The sequence below is a fragment of the Chaetodon trifascialis genome, chromosome 14, assembly GCF_039877785.1.
Source record: "Chaetodon trifascialis isolate fChaTrf1 chromosome 14, fChaTrf1.hap1, whole genome shotgun sequence".
NCBI classification, from domain to species: domain Eukaryota; kingdom Metazoa; phylum Chordata; class Actinopteri; order Chaetodontiformes; family Chaetodontidae; genus Chaetodon; species Chaetodon trifascialis.
Genome location: NC_092069.1, coordinates 9326300 through 9344615, shown reverse-complemented (window position 1 = coordinate 9344615; position 18316 = coordinate 9326300). Strand labels below are relative to the sequence as shown.

The 18316-nt window shown below is 43.1% G+C and overlaps 1 protein-coding gene across 2 annotated transcripts; it reads right to left on the bottom strand.

Annotated features, from left to right (window-relative positions):
- Window positions 1–3307: 3307 nt before the first annotated feature.
- Window positions 3308–17730, bottom strand: LOC139341941 (alcohol dehydrogenase 1-like). 2 transcript variants are annotated; one of them, XM_070978686.1, is made up of 9 exons: window positions 17701–17730; window positions 9873–9974; window positions 9588–9729; window positions 8024–8105; window positions 7677–7902; window positions 7307–7567; window positions 3692–3824; window positions 3445–3583; window positions 3308–3341 (listed from the first exon to the last, which is right to left on the bottom strand). In XM_070978686.1, the coding sequence occupies exons 1-9, from the start codon at window positions 17716–17718 to the stop codon at window positions 3308–3310; spliced, it is 1137 nt and encodes a 378-aa protein (XP_070834787.1). In that variant the 5' UTR covers window positions 17719–17730. The 2 variants fall into 2 exon arrangements, with proteins under 2 accessions (XP_070834787.1, XP_070834786.1); XM_070978685.1 differs by having other exon boundaries at window positions 7677–7896; window positions 17701–17718.
- Window positions 17731–18316: the final 586 nt, after the last annotated feature.

The following is an 18316-nucleotide window of genomic DNA, read 5'->3' as shown; positions in this document are numbered from 1 at the left end:
AGCATCAATGACATCAGTGAGCTGAGTTGCCTGTTTTGTGCCCAAAGGATACTAAAAGACAATAACCTGATCACCCTGCTGCTCTCTGGCAAGCGATACAGGAGTATTTGCTGCCCTACCACTAGAAACCACAGAGCAGCTTCTTTGCTGAGTTTGAGAGACCCTTAAAATCATTCTGTGCATTCCACCTTGACAAATAGTTTTTCTTGTGTAGCATGCAGGGAGTACAAATAGCATTCCGTGGTGCAACCCTGTGTTGTGGAGTGAAAACTAAATGAACCTTGAAATCTGAAAAGAAACTTAGAATCTGACAATTTTGTAATGGAAGGTGGTTGGTAGTTTATTATTTACCCAATCCAGTTTGCTTGTCTGGTTCTGACATTCTGTCTTTTTTGACAATGATCAAACATGAACTTTTACTGCACTGCAAATCTTTACTGCAATCTAGAGCAGTGAGTAGCAGTAAATGAAAACAGAGACCTGCACGAATCAGTGAGCTAAAAGACACTGAAACAGTTCATTGAGCTGAGAGGAACTGCAAAGTTGGTTTATAATTCTTTGTTGTTCATTACTACTAATGATCCCTTTCATATACAAGTAATCATTTGAGCCAATGCTAATACAAAAGTATTGATTCTAACAATTTTATTGCTTGTAAGCTCATTACGCAGGCAAGCTAATGTCAGGGGTATTTCTTATACTCCTGCTCAAGTCAAGTTTGACTTACAGGAAAATAATGAAATGACCGTCCAAACTCTTTTATTGTTATATTTATTTTGTAATATTTTATTGCTCAATTGAGACGCTGGTTCAAAAAGTGCAGCTGCCTCGATCTGGTGAGATTAATGTTGCCCACATGTGCGTGACGACACAGCAAGTCAGGATCAAGTCAGACATAAATCTGACCAGCATGCTTGGTGCAGCAATTGTCTCAAAAAGCCTATTTTCCGAACTGGTGGTTGTGTAGTGCACCCAGTGTAGAGATTTAAACAAGGCTTTGGGAGGATTAATTATCATATTGTACATTATTGGGTGTGTTGGGAGTTGGTTCAGGCCCTGTAGCAGTCCTAGCTAATCATATTGGCTATCTTTGTTCTCCCGAAATGCTGTGGACTCACCCCACCAGGACAGTTTATAGGCTGAGAGTCCAGGCTCTCTCGTTATGTTTAGGCAGGATTTGGACCCAATAGACACACAGACAAGGGGGAGGGGTAAAATAGGAATTTACTGAGTTGATAATGAAGGGAAACTCCAGGCACGCTGGAAAATCATAGCTGGGAGTCCTGGTATAGTAGGTGGATAACTGAGGTGGAGAGCACAGAGCTCAAGTGGTGTGAGTACAGCATTGAAGGCACATGATGGTGGAGGCACAGATGAAACTACATGGTGACTGGTTGTGGACTAGATATAAATTTCTACTCATAGGTGGCACTCGTGAAATGGCCAACTCTACCACTACGCAGCAGAAACAGTCTGGCAACGAGTCCTCTGCAGTCCAGTCTTAATGCTGTGTTTGATTGTGATGAGTCTCAGCTGTGTGGGAGTCAGCTCCCAAGCCACCTGGAGAACCATGCACAGCCTCTGCCGAAAAAGGGCAAACAGGAACCAAGCCCCAGACCTCTCCACAGCACACAAGAAAATACTAGAATTTTCCCAAACCACCACACATCTTAAGTTGTCATACAAAGATACCGTCTCCTTTTTAAGTTTATTCACATTTTGAAAGTCCAAAGGTAGGCAGTTTTCTGTGCCTAACTGTGCATGATTTGTATGTAACCACTACTTGAAGAAATGATTAACCAATGGTTAATAAGTAGCTACATAAATATCTCACACATAGGCCCGATAAGGAGGATGGTAAGCAAAACACAAATGCACTTTAGTTAGAACAGAAAAAACAGATTTATTACATGCAACACAATAATGCCCATAATTAAAAAATATTCCCTGAGCAAAATTGTCTACCAGCAGCAGTAATTTACATTACTTGACAAATGCTTTACAGTGCCCTTTGTCTCAGTCACACACATTTCTCCGACTGTTTTTTTTTTTTTTTTTAATGCTCACACACATGTTCAGCTAGCATTAGCTAGTGCTTACCAAGAAGAACAATTACACTCACTGGAGAATTTAAACACTTCAACATTTGTCAAATTTATGGGGGTTACATATTTAAAATCACAATGACTCAAACAATAAAATAACTGCAGTTATAAATAACAGTAAAACAATTCATAGAAAAAAATGTTCTGTTGTTTTACCGAATGACAAAACTTGAGATTCCACATGCAACAAGTCACAAGTGTTCTGCAGAAAATAGGAACAAACATCACAGGGGTTGTGTGAACTCAAAAAATGTGTTCAACGATTGTTTGACGATTGACCATCTATCGACTATTATAGATGTAATTTCAATTTGATGATGAATACATGATCACAGCAGAAAAAAACACAGTTGCAATTCTGTGAGTGGTCAAATTTACCTGTAGAAATTAAAAATGTAAGTTTGCGGAGCTACTTTTGTCAAAGTAGAAAGAGATGACATGTACAATAGTCATACTATAGCGACTACAGCCTGTGTTAATCTTTTTGGGAGGCTGATACTCAGTGTGCAAGGCTGAATAAAAGCAACCACAGTAAATCCAGTGTGTGCAAATCCAAACATGGATTCTGCGGAATGAGCTATTGTCTTTTCAAGACAATGATAAGGATTTTAGAAAAAGTGGACCCAAAAAACAGAGCAATTATGAGCTCTCCATTCAACATTAGCTGTGATTATGTTGTTATATGGTTTCATATAATTTCATTAAGTGTTTATTAAAACCAGACAGAAGCACTGCTCGGGGACAAAACCTGCAGCTCATTCAGGCAGAATAATTACACTTTCTACCAAGTAAAGCAAACATTGATAAAATGAGGCAGGTTTGAGTAAACCTGAGCTAAAATTATATGACTGACACTTTGAATGCAGTTTAACGGAGCATTCAGAGACATGACAGACAATGCTGTAGACACGTAAATGCTGTTTCCATCACACACAACACACTAAAAGCACAACACAAACAAGGAAACCAGAGAGGCCATCTGTTCAGACAATTTATTTTGCCATATAAACATTTTCCTGTTTTTAACTTTTAGTGAACACTGCAGATGATTCTGAAGAGTATTGATTGCTCAAGGTCAAACACATATATTGTGCATAATGTGATAGATCTCCTTATTCTGTGCATTGTATTATTTGCATGAATATAACTGTGAGAGAGTGGTAAATTACTGCTTTGGGGTCATCAACAGCATCACAGTGGTCTCATTGTGGAGAAACATTCAGGACCGTCCGGATGCTGTGAAACAAAGTGAGAAGTGAGCAGACCTGCACCTATTCATTTATCTGTGTTGTTGTTGAGTCGTGAATGGTTTAGAAAGTATATAGTTGAGTAAACCTACCATTTTCCGTGCTTCATCAGTTCAATGGCATCATTGATCTGGTCCAAAGTCATGTTATGAGTGATGAACTCATCTAGCTTCAGCTTCTTGTCCAGGTAAGCTTTAACCATCTGAGGCACTGCATCTCTACTCTTAAAGCCTTAATCACAACATAATCAGAATAAGAGCATACAGTCTTGTCCAGAATACATATACCTTAGAAATAGCAGAACATTTAGCCATTTGGTTATGGTCATATTTGTCCCACCTCCAAATACAGAGCCCTTCCATGTGCGTCCAGCGATGAGCTGAATGGGTTGGGCAGAAATGTCGTGCAAGTGTGTCAAGCCAACAATCACACTGACACCCCAACCTTGCACACAAGACTCCAAGGCACTGCGCTAGATGGACAAACAGCACAGGGTCAGTGGGCTTGTAACCAGAAGCACTTGTCATCTTCCGCTTATTTGGGTCTGGGTAACGGGGAGGAAGCAGCTACAGCAAGGAAGCCCAGACAGCCCTCTACCTAGCCTCTTCCACCAGCTCCTGCTGGGGGATCCCAAGGTGTTTCCAAGTCAGCCAAAGTCAAAGTCAAAGTCAAAGTAACTCTATTGGTCTCCCCGGGGAGAAATTTTTATTACATAAAGGGAAATTGCTGTGTCAGATGCACCATGCAACAAAGACACACAAACACAGAATATATGAAAACAAAAACAAAAAAAAGCCAAGAGACATAATCCCTCCATCATATCCTGGGTCAGCCCAGATGTCTCCTCCCTCATGGACATGCCCAGAACATCTTCCTGGGGAGACGTCCGAGAGGCATCCTCACCAAATACCTGAACCACCTCAACTGGTTCCTCTCAGGGTTGAGAAGCAGAGACTCTACTCTGAGCTCCTCCCAGATGTCCGACCTCCCCCTCCATCTCTAAGGCTGAGCCCAGACACCCTGCCAAGGAAACAAATTTTGGCTAGCTGTATTCACATTCTAGTTCTCTTGGTCATTACCCAAACTTCATGACCATAGGTGATTGAGAGCTTCACCTTCTGGCTTAGGTCCCTCTTCAGCACAGTGCAGTCCATTGTGATGAAGAGCTGCATCACTGCAGCCGCCGCCCCAATCCACCTATTGACCACACATTCCTTCCTACCCTCCCTTGACCCCGAGATACTTAAATTACTCCACTTGTGGGAGGACATCCTCCTCGACCTGGAGCAGGCAATCCACCCTTTTCCGGCTGAGGACTGTGGCCTCAGACTTGGAGGTGCTGATTCTCATCCCAGCCTCTTAACTCTCGGCAAACTGCCCCAGAAAGAGCTGGAGGTCAGGGTTCGATGACTCCAAGAGGACCACGTCATCCGTAAAATGCAGAGACGAGTTCCTCGGGTCACCAAACCCGACACCTTCCACCACTCGGCTGTGTCTAGAAATGAGAGACCAGTGACAACGGGCAGCTTTGGAGGAGCCCAACCCTCACCGGGAACAGGTCCAACTTACTACCAGCTACGTGGACCAGACTCATATTCCATCGGTACAGGGACTAGATGGCTGGCTGTTAGCCCCTCTTGGGCCCCCTCCTAGAGCATCCCTCCCTCCCAGAGCATCCCCCACAGGATGTCCCTGGAAACACGATCGTAGACATTCTCCAGATCTAGAAAACACAAGTGGACTGGTTTGGCAAACTCCCGCGCTCCCTCGGGCACCCTAGCAAAGGTACAGAGCTGGTCCACAGCCGGGGCAAAAACGCATTGCTCCTCCTTGATCTGCAGATCAACTATCGATCGGATTCTTTTCTCCTGTACCCTGGTATAGACCTTGCTGGGGAGGCTGAGGAGTGTGATCCCTCTGTAGTTAGAACACACCCTCTGGTCCCCATTCTTAAAGATGGGGACCGTGGGTGCTTTTCATTACATTTAATTGTGCCTCCTCGCGTCCTCTCTCCTTCGTCGACCCAGAAGTCGTTTCCCCTCCGCCATGATGAAGGATCTTCCAATTGCTTAAATGCACCTGAAGGAGACGAGGAGCGAGGAGAGAGGAGACTTCTGAAGGAGATCAGAGTGAGGATACACCGGTGTAGCCTACACGGAAGTCTTTTATTATTTAAGGGGCGTGTCGTATGTGGCACACATTTGAATCATGGCGGGAGCAGGTCTTCACAAATGTAATCTTGATTCTTGTTTCAACTGTGTCCTTTTAACAATTGTATCTGTCACCAAGAAATTAATGAAAATTCTTGGTATATTACGGTTTTTTAAAGCAAGGCTACAAGGCTGTTGGTTTAATCTACCACACACCCGTCCTCTGTTATGCCTCTAACGGCATATAATTGAAACCTCATCAATAGCAATCAGGAGTAGAACAGTCTGACTGCAGATCTGACCATAATATCACGTTTTACAGCTTTTACAGCTGTGCAAACGTCATCAGTAATTGATGTCGCTTCGGACTGACGCTGTGGAGCGAGGATTTTTCATTTCGGAGTTTCGTTTCCTCACGTCCCTTCCTCCCATCCCTTCCTCCCATCCCTCTTTCATGTCCTCGCTGGGCGGAGCTAAGACGCGAGGAGAGGAAGCGAGTGGAGGAGACGAGGAGACCAATTTATGTAATGAAAAGCACCCCATGACCCCGGTTTGCCAATCCAGTGGCACCGCCCCCAATGACCATGCAATGTTGCAGATGTGTATCAATCAGGACAGCCCCACAACATCCACAGCCTTGAGATGCTCAGGGCGGATCTCATCCACCTCTGGATATGACTGTAAAGTCAATAATTGACCTACGACTTAAGGTGTCCTGGTGCCTAGTGCATCCTTATGTTTGAACATGGTGTTCAGACACAGAAGTCCAACAACTGAACACCACTTGGGTTCAGATCAGGCAGGCAATTCCTCCCAATCATGCCCTTCCAGGTCATGCTGTCATTGCCCACGTGAGCGTTGAAGTGCCCCAGCAGGACAATGGAGACCCCAGCATTATCCAACACACTTACCAAGGACTCCAAAAAGGGTGGGTACTCTGAACCACCACTGTTTGGCACAAAAGCGTAAACAACAGTCAAGACCCGTTTCCCGACCTGAAGGAACAGGGAAGCAACTATTTGTCTCCCGGGGTAAACCCCAACGTGTAGGCAGAGAGTCTGGGGGTATCAGAAAGCCCACCCCTAACCCTAACCCCTCTACCTCTCATGAGCATGAGAGAGAGTCCAACCCCTCTCAAGGACTTGGGTGCCAGAGCCAGTGCTGAGTCGAGGTGAGCCAGACTATATCTTAGTTGGTACCGTTCAACCTCTTCCACAAGCGCCAGCTCTTCCCCCACCAGAGAGGTGACATTCCATGTTGGACTGCCAAGGCCCCACCTTGGACTGCTGTCCGATCCATACTGCACCAGACTCTTATGACTCCTCCTGTAGGTGGTGGGCCTACTGGAGAACAGACCCATGTCTCTGTTTGGGGCTGGGCATGACCTGGCCCCAAGGGCAACGGCTCAGTCACCAGGCACTCGCTGGCAGGCCCCACCCCCAGGCCTTACTCCAGGGCAGAGACCCAGTATGCCTTCGGGCAGGGTACACTGGTCCTTGTTTGTCGTCTTCATATGGGTTTTTTAAGTGCTCTTCGTCTGGCACTTCAACTAGGACCAAGTTGCCTTGGAAGATCCTACCCAGCAACGTAGCTTCTAGCATTACTAGGGCTCTCAAACACCTTCACCACAATAAGGTGGCAGCTCAGGGAGGAGTAACCAAAAGCATGTAGACTTAAATAAATGCCACTCATCTCTTCAATAATTGAAGTCAGTTGAGTCTGATTGGAATAAAGGTTGTCGTTGTAATGGTTAGGTAAACGTCCTCATTATATTCTTGAAGCAGATCAAATCAAATCATCTTACCATGACTTCCACATTCCCTACACATTCCACGGAAAAGTCCACTCCTCCGTCAGTCATCTCAGACAGCACTTGGCTGATGGGTTTATTGTGATCCTTGGGGTTCACAAAGTCAGTCGCACCAAACACCTTGGCCTTCTCAAACTTGTCTGGATTGATGTCAACAGCGATAATCTTCTCGGCTTTTGCAGCCTTGCAGCCCATGACTGCGGCCAAGCCAATAGCTCCCAGGCCAAACACAGCACACGTGGAGCCTGGTTCCACCTAAAGTACAACAGACCTTGGTCAATGTGACACCTAAGTTTGGACTTTGTAATACTGTTTACAGTAAAAATCAATGGAAAGATTTTAATAAATGTTTAAATAAACACACCTTAGCAGTATTAACTGCTGCTCCATAACCTGTGCAGACCCCACAGCCCAGGAGACAGACTTTGTCCAGAGGAGCAGCAGGGTCGATCTTAGCAACAGCTATCTGTTTCACCACAGTGTACTCAGAAAAGCCACCAATTCCCAAAAATTGCTGCAAATTCTTGTCCTTACAGGTTAATCTGGAGGCTGGTGGTTTCATGTCTTTCCGCATAGTGGGCCACCTGAAACTAAATATGAGAGCTACAATTTAGTCTTATTACTCCTCTGGTATCATCAGACATCAATTAAAAGTTGAGAATGAAGAGAAAATGGAGTGGATGGCGGGAGATGAGTACTTAATGAGCTCACTGTGCACACTGGTTGCTCTTCGGGCTCTTACAGAAGCGGCATTCTCTGCACTGGGGTATGGGCAATGGGATAACTTTGTCTCCTGAAAGACAAAAACAATAATGCCATTGTAAATAGTTAATTTACCTCATACACGACACTTTTTGTGATTTCTTGTTAGATTTCAGTGTTAAGTGTTTATATGTGTTTTGGTGACTGAGGCTGCTACTTTTTTGTTAGATTAGATTAGATTAGATTAGATTAGATTAGATGAGATTAGATTAGATTAGATTAGATTTAAATGTATTTGTCCTTCTGCAAGGAAAATTGTTTCCACCTTCCGTACAAGTACACAAGTATATCAAACTGGACAGACAACATCAAATTTGACAGATACATACATGAATCCCACACCACAAACCCACTACCACCATATTCTCAAACTTTACATACACAAACACACAAACTCAGGCACATTACAGTTTGGATGTTCTGTTCAGCTCTGTTATGGCAGAGAGGACAAAACTCTGGCTGAACTTCTCTCTCTTCCATGTGGTTGAAAACATTGAAACAGTCACACTGTTGTGTATGCAGTGATGCAGGAAAACAAGGGGTTGAACCCAAATGCAAGGCAAACAGCCAGGCAGGCTGAAGGACAACAAGTGAGCTTTGATAATTTAAGCTGAATCCAGATGAACAAGACAGGCAGGCAAAAAACTGCAGGAGTAAGCAGGGACAAAATCAAAAAACGCTTCCAATGTGAAACTCAGTGTCAGTTGCTCTGGCTGTGACCATCTTGGCAGTGCCATGACTCCACCAAACTCCTTGCTAATCCGAAAACAAGTGGGGTTGTTCAACATGGTCATGCCCATAACTATACATAACTTTAATCCTTAATATAGTTGAAATGAACGAGTTATATAAAAATTCACCCCTGTCCAGTTGTCATGCATCGAGAAATTAGCTACAGAGAGCAATAAAGTTTTTTGTCTAGGGCTGTAAACTTGTTTATTTCTGCTGTAAAATTGGGCATCCTTATCTGGCGTTTATGGGGACTGACTCCCTCTTGGAGCTTCAACTGGTCATTTTAGGAACTGCAGTTTTTGGGCACTTCTGTCTTGACTTCATTTTTCAGCATCAGAGATTACTGCTTGAATGCAACCCATCCCATGTCTTCTTGTTGTTGGTAATTTCAGCATGGCTTTGCTTGCTCTCGTGCTCCTCCATTTTCATTTTTCGTTGGTCAATAGGGCAAACTGATAGTGGATTTTGAGAATGCCCATTGCAGTGCAAGGCAAACTACTACTTCAAATTGTGCATTTGAATGGACCAAATTCTGAACAGGTCATTACTGTCAGAATACTAAATTTTGTCACATGTTTGAATGAAAGTTTCCTGTCTTTATGCCAAGTTTAGCTAAGCTAATCACCTCCCAGCTCCTTCATACTCAACACACAGACATAACAGCATATATCAGTCTATATCAGTCAGACATATCAGTCTTGTCATCTCATTGTTGGGAAGAAAGCACAAAATAAGCACACATACATATATTGAGTATATGTATGCGTTTACATATACTAACCTGGCTGAATTTCAGTGACTCCAGGCCCAACACTCTCAACAATCCCTGCTGCCTCGTGGCCAAGGACTGTTGGGAAGCCATCTTTTTGCATACTCTCCAAAAGGTGGTACAGGTCCGAATGGCACACTGCAGTTGCCACAATCTGCACCAAAAGAGTAATCAAACAGTGAAAGCTCAAAATGACTAAAGGGACAAGTTTATTATGAGTGTTCACTCTCAGTGGGTTCAGAAGTATCAACACTTTGACATTACTTTGACACTTTTATTTTGTGTTATTATCAATACCTTGATGCGGACCTCGTTGGCCTGTGGTGGGGCTACCTCAATCTCCTCAATCACCAAAGGCTTGTTGGGCTCCCAGGCCACTGCTGCCTTGCATTTGATGACCTGGTGGCAGTGACACCATGCAAGTTTACAATACAGTATATTGTAATTCATATGTAGAGATGTGCAGTGTTTTGTTGCATTTTATTTGCATGGGGACAGGAGTAAAGCTAGGAAGGAGTTAAGTTAGGTCCCGGCTAGTGGAGCTATGTTGTTGGTCTGGCCTTATTTGTGTATGTTTGAAATGCGACTCCACTCTGCGAGTAAAATTTCTTACAATATATTTCAGTGAGGCAGAGGTGACAGAGATAGACACAGAAAGTAGGAGACAGCTGGCTAGCCAGCTAAGTTTGGTTTTATTCACAGGGTCATGTCATTGGTTATGCCATTCTTCAGTAAATATTTCCACAACAAAACATACAAAGTTCGGATGTTACTGTGTTCAAAAATCAATCTTTTCTTTTCTTTTTCTTTTCTTTTCTTTTTTTTTTTTTTTTTTTTGCAGCTCATACCCAGAGGTATGCCTATCAAAAAGTTATAAAAGTTTGGATGATATGATGATTTGAGCATGAGCAATGAAACAGTGATTCAAGATAAAAATTAACTTGAATCATTGTTTTATTGCTCATGGTTTGACTATGGAGTTTTGTTGGTTGGTCAATCGGTAAACCAAATGGTCTCTTACTACATCAACATCACTATCATCATCAACTTCTGTATGGACCTTGTTGTTCCTTCAAGGAATGTGCGCTGCTATGCTAACAACAAGCCCTGGATCATCAAGTGCCTTCCAAACCAGAAGAAGAGGGCTTTCAAGGACAGTGATCAGCAGGAGCTTAATCACGTGCAGAGGAGTCCAGCTCAGGGAGGTGAAGGAGCAGTCCAGAAGGAAACTGGAGCAGAAGTTGCAGAACAACAGCATGAGAGAGGTGTGGGACGGGATGAAGACCATCACTGGCTGCAGCTTGAAGCGAAGGAGAATGTGGAGAGAGGGAACAAGCTGAACAACTTCTTCAACAGGTTTGACCACCCGAACTCATTTGCACCCCCTTCCCCACCCTCTGTTCTCTCCCTCTAGACACCAGCACAGAGGAGACCCCCACCACCAAGATCACAGCAGCCCAGGTGTGCAGAGAGCTGAGGAGGCTTCAACCCAGCAAGGCAGTGGGTCCAGATGGAGTATCCCCTGGACTGATGAAGGCCTGTGCGTTGGAGCTGGGAGACCCCCCCACCGCGCATCTTCAACCTGAGACTGGAGCAAGGGAGGGTCCCTCAGCTGAAAACATCCTGCATCATCCCAGTCCCAAAGAGACCAAAACCTGAGGAGCTGAATGACTTCAGGCCAGTCGCCCTGACATCACATGTGATGAAGACCATGGAGCTGCTGCTACACCACCTGAGGCCACAGGTGTGCCACGCCCTCGATCTTCTGCAGTTTGCTTACCAGGAGAAGGTGGGAGTGGAGGACGCTATTGTCAGAGATGTGTTACGGCCACCGATGTTCCTCCCCCTTTTTTTGTGCTTAACACGTCGTGCTTCTGAGGAGTGTGTGTGCAGAGCAGGCGGAGCAGATCTCAGCGCGGGATTGGCTCGTCCTGGAGGTGTGATCTCCCCCCGCCTCCCACCGTCGGCTGTCAGCTCCCTGGATTGGTGCAGTATCGGGGCCGTTCACCAATCACCAGCCGCCAATCGAGGACGGGACGCTGAAAGGCTCGAGCCGACCGGCACTCCAGGCAGCTGAAGAGCAGCGCGCCAGTCGTGTGAATTTGTGCAGACGTTATCATTTGAGAGACTGAGAGGCATGGACCAGGGCCAGCTTTAACCCTTTGATGCACAACATATGAACACCCCTTCTAATGCGCAACATGGGTCAAAAATGACCCGCATTCATTTTCCATGTGTTTTCAGGCTGGGTGAGTGTTTCTTTGCTGTATTTTTTTTAAAATCAATTTATTTTATTATTAAATGTCCCAATTATTATTTTAATATCTTGTTTTTGATTAGTACAAGGTCAATGCTTTCATTGTCTGTTTATTATTTTAGGAATAAAAATAGATTTTGGATTACTACACCACATGGATCAAAAATGACCCATTTAGCCAAGTGTGATTTTGAATTAAATTACTTCATACTATAACAATAATTTGCTTCATATAATCACTTTAGCAATGCTTTGGGCCAAATAATCATACATTTTATATTTGAAATGTGTTTATTTGTCGTACACAGACATGGACATTCTGTAGACACATACCTCTGATAACAGTTGAACAGTTGATATTTTAACCATTTTACCATCTGATTTGTGACCAAATAAAATATAACAACTGATCACAGTACATTGAATAGATAGTTTAACAATTGTAATCTTATTTGTGACCAAATACAATAAAACACAACTGATCACAGTGCAGTAGATAAAATTGAACTGATAATTTAACAATGTAATCCGATTTGTGACCAACTAACATAATACATCTGATCACAGTAGACTGCTAACAGCCATTTCAATTCTTACATCCCTCACAAATGACCACGACATGTCTGTGCTCCTTACACACAGGTCTGGTGCACTGGGAACACCAGCTGCTGGCTTTTCTGTCCTTGGAAGTTGTGCAGATTGCACACCTCTTCCTCTTCCCTTGGCCGGCCTGCCTGATGTCCTCCTGTGACTGTGTGGTGCCTTGGTTTTGTTTTTTGATCCCGCATCTTCCCATAGCCTCAAGGATGGACTTTTGGAGTACGGGTGTGCTCTCCATGCGCCTCTTCATGTGTGGCATGACTAACTCCTGGCCCAGCTCTTTGATGAACAGGCGGCGTGCGTTGCTTATGCCACTCATGTACCCCTGGTGTTGTGAAGTGAAGCTTGTGTATGCGTTGAGGGTCGCAACATCCAGCATGTTATACCAGAGGACCATTGGCCACCTCCTTGTTCTCCGCTTACATGTGTAGGTGCTAACCATTTGATCCATTGTGTCTACACCTCCTTTTGTTTTGTTGTAGAACTGGATCACATCTGGCTTCTTCTTTTGGTTGCTCTCATCCACTGCTTTGTCGTCGTGCATTGTACTCAAAAGGATAACAGACTTTCCTTTTTTCTGGACGTAGCTCACCATGGTCATGTTGCCTCTGAATCCAAACTCTGAGCTGTAGATCTCACGCAGTTTGGATGGCTTCATCACAGGTGGGATATCAGCCTTGTTCTGTCGGAGAGTGCCTACAATTGTTAGGTCCTTCTCAAGGAGCTTCTCAGCCAGAGGGACACTGGTGAAAAAGTTGTCCATCGTGATGTTGCGGCCTATGGGAGGAAAAAAAAAGATTGCACTTTATCAGTATACAACATAGAATTAAAAATTAAATTCACTGACCTCACATTTATTCTTTCTTTCATTCTTATTTATTCTATTCTATTTTGCTTACAAAGAAACCATAGAAAATAAAATTACACAGTATGAAAGACTATAAACATGGATAGAACTGATAATCTGCATTCACCTGTCCCTCTGATCCCACTGCACAATTGTTGGACAACAGTCTCCCCAAGCTTCTTCTTAATCTCCTCTCCTGGCTGCCTCCCTGTGTAGACAGTTCCGTCTATTGCATAAGGTACCCTTGCATCGCACATCCAGAAGATTTTTAGCCCATATTTAGCCGGCTTGCTGGGCATATATTGTAGAAACCTGCACCTGCCCCGGAACGGCACCAGCTGCTCGTCGATGGTGACACAGTCACTAGGGATGAACCGTCTTCTGCAGTTGTCTAGGAAGCACTCCCACACGTACCTGAATGCTGTCATGTGGTCCGTTTCCAGTCGCAAAGCCCTGGTCCTCCTGTCGTCAAACCGTATGAAGCGGCGGATATTCTCATATCTCCTGAGACCCATGGTGGCCTTGTAAATTGGATTTTGCAGGGGGTCGAGAAACAGCTCCCGCAAGGCAACATCCCAGCTCTTGTCCCCCCCTGCAAGGAGGGTCAAACCAATAAAGGCCAGGAATTCTTCTTTGTCAATGCTTTTCCACTCTTTCCCTTTTGCTGCGGCTGCTCTGCGTCCCTCTAAGTTGGTGCATCTTAGAACCTCCTCAATGATGTTGTCACTGATGAATTTATCCCAGGCATCCTTTGGAGAAACAGCTGCTGATCCAGGTGTAGGTCCTGGGCAGCTCCTCAGAATGTTATGACTTCTTATTCTGCTGTGAGTGGGGGGATTCTCATTCCAGTAAGACCCGTTTTTACTCAATCTATTAGACTGGGTCTGAATTTCCTCTTCAGAGGACTCATCAGATGAGCCCTCTTTGTCATCAGAAGAATCTTCTTCATTCAGGAGAGACACACCCATAACTCCAGCTTGACCCTGAGGCACATAGACTGGGTCATCATCATCATCATCATCAGAGATTTCAGACTCAGAATCAGGACCAATTCCATCTTCATCTTCCTGATCTAGTCCCTTCTGCAGCATCTCCACAACCATTTCAGCAGTGAATCGACGAACAGCCATGATCTGAATATAGAAAAGCAAATGCACAAAATATTATCATCAGTATACAGAGGCAAGCTTGATAGTGGGGCAGCCAGGGTTTATTATGATCTTGAGGCATTTGTAGTGACAGGATCTGTCAACTGTCGCACTACAGTAGTTTAGCTTTATTTTGGTGTCCTAGCTAAGATAGCTTGCTAGCTACAATATAATATGTTATAATACAATATAGCTAATAGTATTGAATATATTTTCCTCTCTGACAAGTAATGTACTTTTTCTCAAGGTAACTTAAACCTTATCAATTATTATACAGTTATCTTTCACAAGTCTAGCTAGCTAGCAGCAGTTACTTTGACAAGTCTAACTAGCTAGCTAATAGGCTAGTTATTTTTTTTTTCTGAGATAAGTAGTCTAATGTACTTATTTAATAGACTGTATGACTAATTCTCAAGGTAACTTAAACCCTTATCAATTATCATATACTTATGTTTCACAAGTCATCAAATGTCAACAGCTAGCTAGCTACAGTAGCTAGCTAGCTAACTAACAGAAGCCTATTGAAAATGTTTCCCTTTCTGACAAGAAATGGAGCTACTTAGTCTTCAAATTACCTTAAACATAATCAATAATTATGCAGAGTTATCACATCAAATTTCTTATCAGGTAAGATTATAATTATTGCAAAATAAGACTTACATGTTTCAGATCTTCAAATAGTTCTCCACAGTGGGCTACAGTAAATATGTTACACAAATGTGGGTCATTTCTGACCCATGTGTGAAAACTTCATGAAGACTGACAAAAGCTATGCTTATTCATAAAGGAAGAACAGAACACTTATTATGATGATTTGTGCTAAATAAAACAATTAAAATTTACTGAATAGTTGGATTAATAAATGATGAAAAACATAGATTATAAACATTCAGCATAGAAACACTCAGCCATACATGAAATAACATGGGAAATGGATATGGGTCATTTTAGACCCATGTTGCGCATTAGAGGGGTAGTGATATAAAAAGTGTTTTTATTCAAAATGTAAAAAAGAAAAATATACAAGAAGGATGAATTATGATCAAAAACAAGTTAATTGAGGAATACCTGGAATGCTGAGTAATGAAATTAATTAATTGCAAAGATACAGCAAATAAAAACTCAGTCGGGTCACTTTAGACCCATGTTGTGCATCAAAGGGTTAAAAACTGATGATTAATAGCACCACTGGTAGTGGAGATTTTTGTTTAGAGCACATTAGGAGGAAGGGGTGCTGATCTGCTGTTTTTGTTAAACTTGAGTTAAGTAGAGATAGTTTTGTTTCTGTGTTGTTTTTGTTGTTGTTGTTTGTTTGTTAAATTAGTGTAGTTCCAGATAGTCCTCTTTTGGTGTTGATTGTTTTTTGATTTATCAGCACTCGTATGCCCATTTCCTTTAGAGTTGTCTCTGGTTTTTGTTTGTACTTATCATTTTCCTTATCTTTAAAATAAATAACTTTGCTTTAACCAATAACATCTGGTTTATGTTGCCTCCCTCTTTCCATCACGAGCTAGGGGTCGTGACAGATGGGAGTAGGCTCACACCTGGTGGTCTTGATTACAGACTATCTGACAGGCAGACCTCAGTATGTGAGACTGGGGGACTGCAGGTCTGACATTGTGGTTTGCCGCACAGGAGCACCGCAGGGGACCGTGCTCTCTCCAGTCCTGTTCACCCTGTACACATTGGACTTCCAATACAACTCCTATACAAGTCCTGCCACGTGTAAAAGTTTGCAGACAACACTGCTATCACGGGCTGTATCAGGAACGGAGAGGAGGAGGAATACAGGACACTGATCCAGGACTTTGTCACATGGTGCAACTCCAACCACCTGCATCTCAATACCACCAAGACCAGGGAGATGGTGGTGGACTTCAGGAGGCCCAGGCCTCATCCAGAGCCTGTGACCATCAAAGGGGACTATGTGGAGATTGTATGGACCTACAAATAGCTGGGAGTGCAGCTGGATGACAAAATGGACTGGACTGCCAACACAGATGCTCTGTGCAGGACAGAGCCGACTGTACTTACTAAGAAGGCTGGTGTCCTTCAACATCTGCAAAAAGATGTGGTAGCAAGTGCCTCTCTTCTACGCAGCAGTGTGCTGGGGAGGCAGCATCAAAAAGAGGGACACTACACATCTGGGCAAACTGGTGAGGAAAGCAGGTTCTGTTGTGGGCACAGAGCTGGACAGCCTGACATATGTGGCAGAGCGAAAGGTGCTGAGCAGGCTCCTGTCAATCATGGACAATCCACTGCATCCGCTGCACAGCGTCATCTCCAGGCAGAGGAGCAGCTTCAGTGACAGGCTGCTGTCACTGTCCTGCTCCACTGACAGACTGAGGAAGTCGTTCCTCCCTCATGCCATGCGGCTCTTTAACTACACTCAGACGGGAAACGTTAAACATTAATGTCAACAGTCCTCCATGTCCTGAATGGAATCTAGACAACACTCTGTTCAACATGCACCTTAACTTGCATTCTGTTTGCACAGGACATGTAAACTCTGGACATCTCATTTAAACTAACTTAAACACTTTAATTCTGTTTGCATTGGACATCTGTACTTTTAGTACTTTTAGTCCTATTTGCACTGGACATGTGGAAATTTGTACATTTTTTTTACCTTTAACTTTTATTTTATTATTGCATGCCTTTTACTTAAATTTTGTGGAATATGCTGGAACTTGTGAATTTCCCTTAAGGATGAATGAAGTATCTATCTATCTATCTATCTATCTATCTATCTATCTATCTATCTATCTATCTATCTATCTATCTATCTCTTGAGGAGTTGAAGGTACCAGTAAAACCTAAAGATTACACTACTATTTTGGATGGCATTCTCACAGGTTCTCTTCAGTTTTTAAACAATTGTAATCTAACAGAAAGTAACATTATTAGCACATTAGTAGCTCTCATTATTATTGGAGAGATTGATATTCAGAATAAACTGTGCAGTAACAGACAAATCAGAAATGCTTTGGGCTGCTGTAGTTCTTATATCACGAGTGATTACAGTGGAAAAAGGCCTGTTGTATTACATCCATCCACACTCGAGCCACTGAATAAGCCTTGTGTGCACAAATCTTAACTGAACCAAATGCAGAAGCACATTCAAATTAATATTCATGCAAATTGTATTAATGAGATACTGTTTCATTGTTTTTAGTTGTTTTGTTTCATTATCATTTGTAAGACACTAATTCTCAGTCTGTGAGCATAAAAGATCACATAAATATGAGTGCCCACACATTGATTAATACTTACCTTACCAGCTGCGGCCATGTTTGCTGCAAAGAGGAGAATAAAAAAGTGAGAGAGGAGTTATATCAGGATTGTAGCTGCAGGACAGGAGTGCAGAAGGTACAAGAAGTGATCATGAACTTGAGGTTTATATATTTGAGCCCGATAATACATTTTGGTGGGCGTTCAGATGGGCAGGGACTTGTGATCCATTCTCAGTGACTCAAATCTAGGCAACAGGCAACAAGATATAGCCTATGAATGAGTAAACCGTAGAGGTGTCAGTGGATTTTGTTCCAAACAAAACAAGACAGGTTAGCTACTTCCACTTGTAGCCACTCTTCATGCTGACCTCAAATAACCAGCTGCTGGCTCTTGCGAAAAAACATATGATGACAGTGAAAATGTCATAACAATACTTACAAGAAAGTTAAACTTTACACAGGCTGGCACAGCGACCCAAAATTGTATAATAGTGGCTAGAGGTGGATACTGCAATACTTAAAATATTTTGTGCACTGAGGCCACTTAAAAGCATTCTGACTAGAACAAACTACAAATTTGCATGGCTTGTGTAAAGCCCAGGCCAGGAGTGCTCCATCCAGAACAACATTGCTCCCCACCTGCAGAGCATCAATGA

Excerpts from the sequence above, each read along its gene's own strand:
- LOC139341941 (XM_070978686.1), bottom strand. Across the intron at positions 7,903-8,023 it reads AAGAGCAACCAGTGTGCACA|TTTCAGGTGGCCCACTATGC; the intron begins GTGAGCTCATTA and ends TCTCATATTTAG. Across the intron at positions 3,342-3,444 it reads CTGATGAAGCACGGAAAATG|CATCCGGACGGTCCTGAATG; the intron begins GTAGGTTTACTC and ends TTTGTTTCACAG.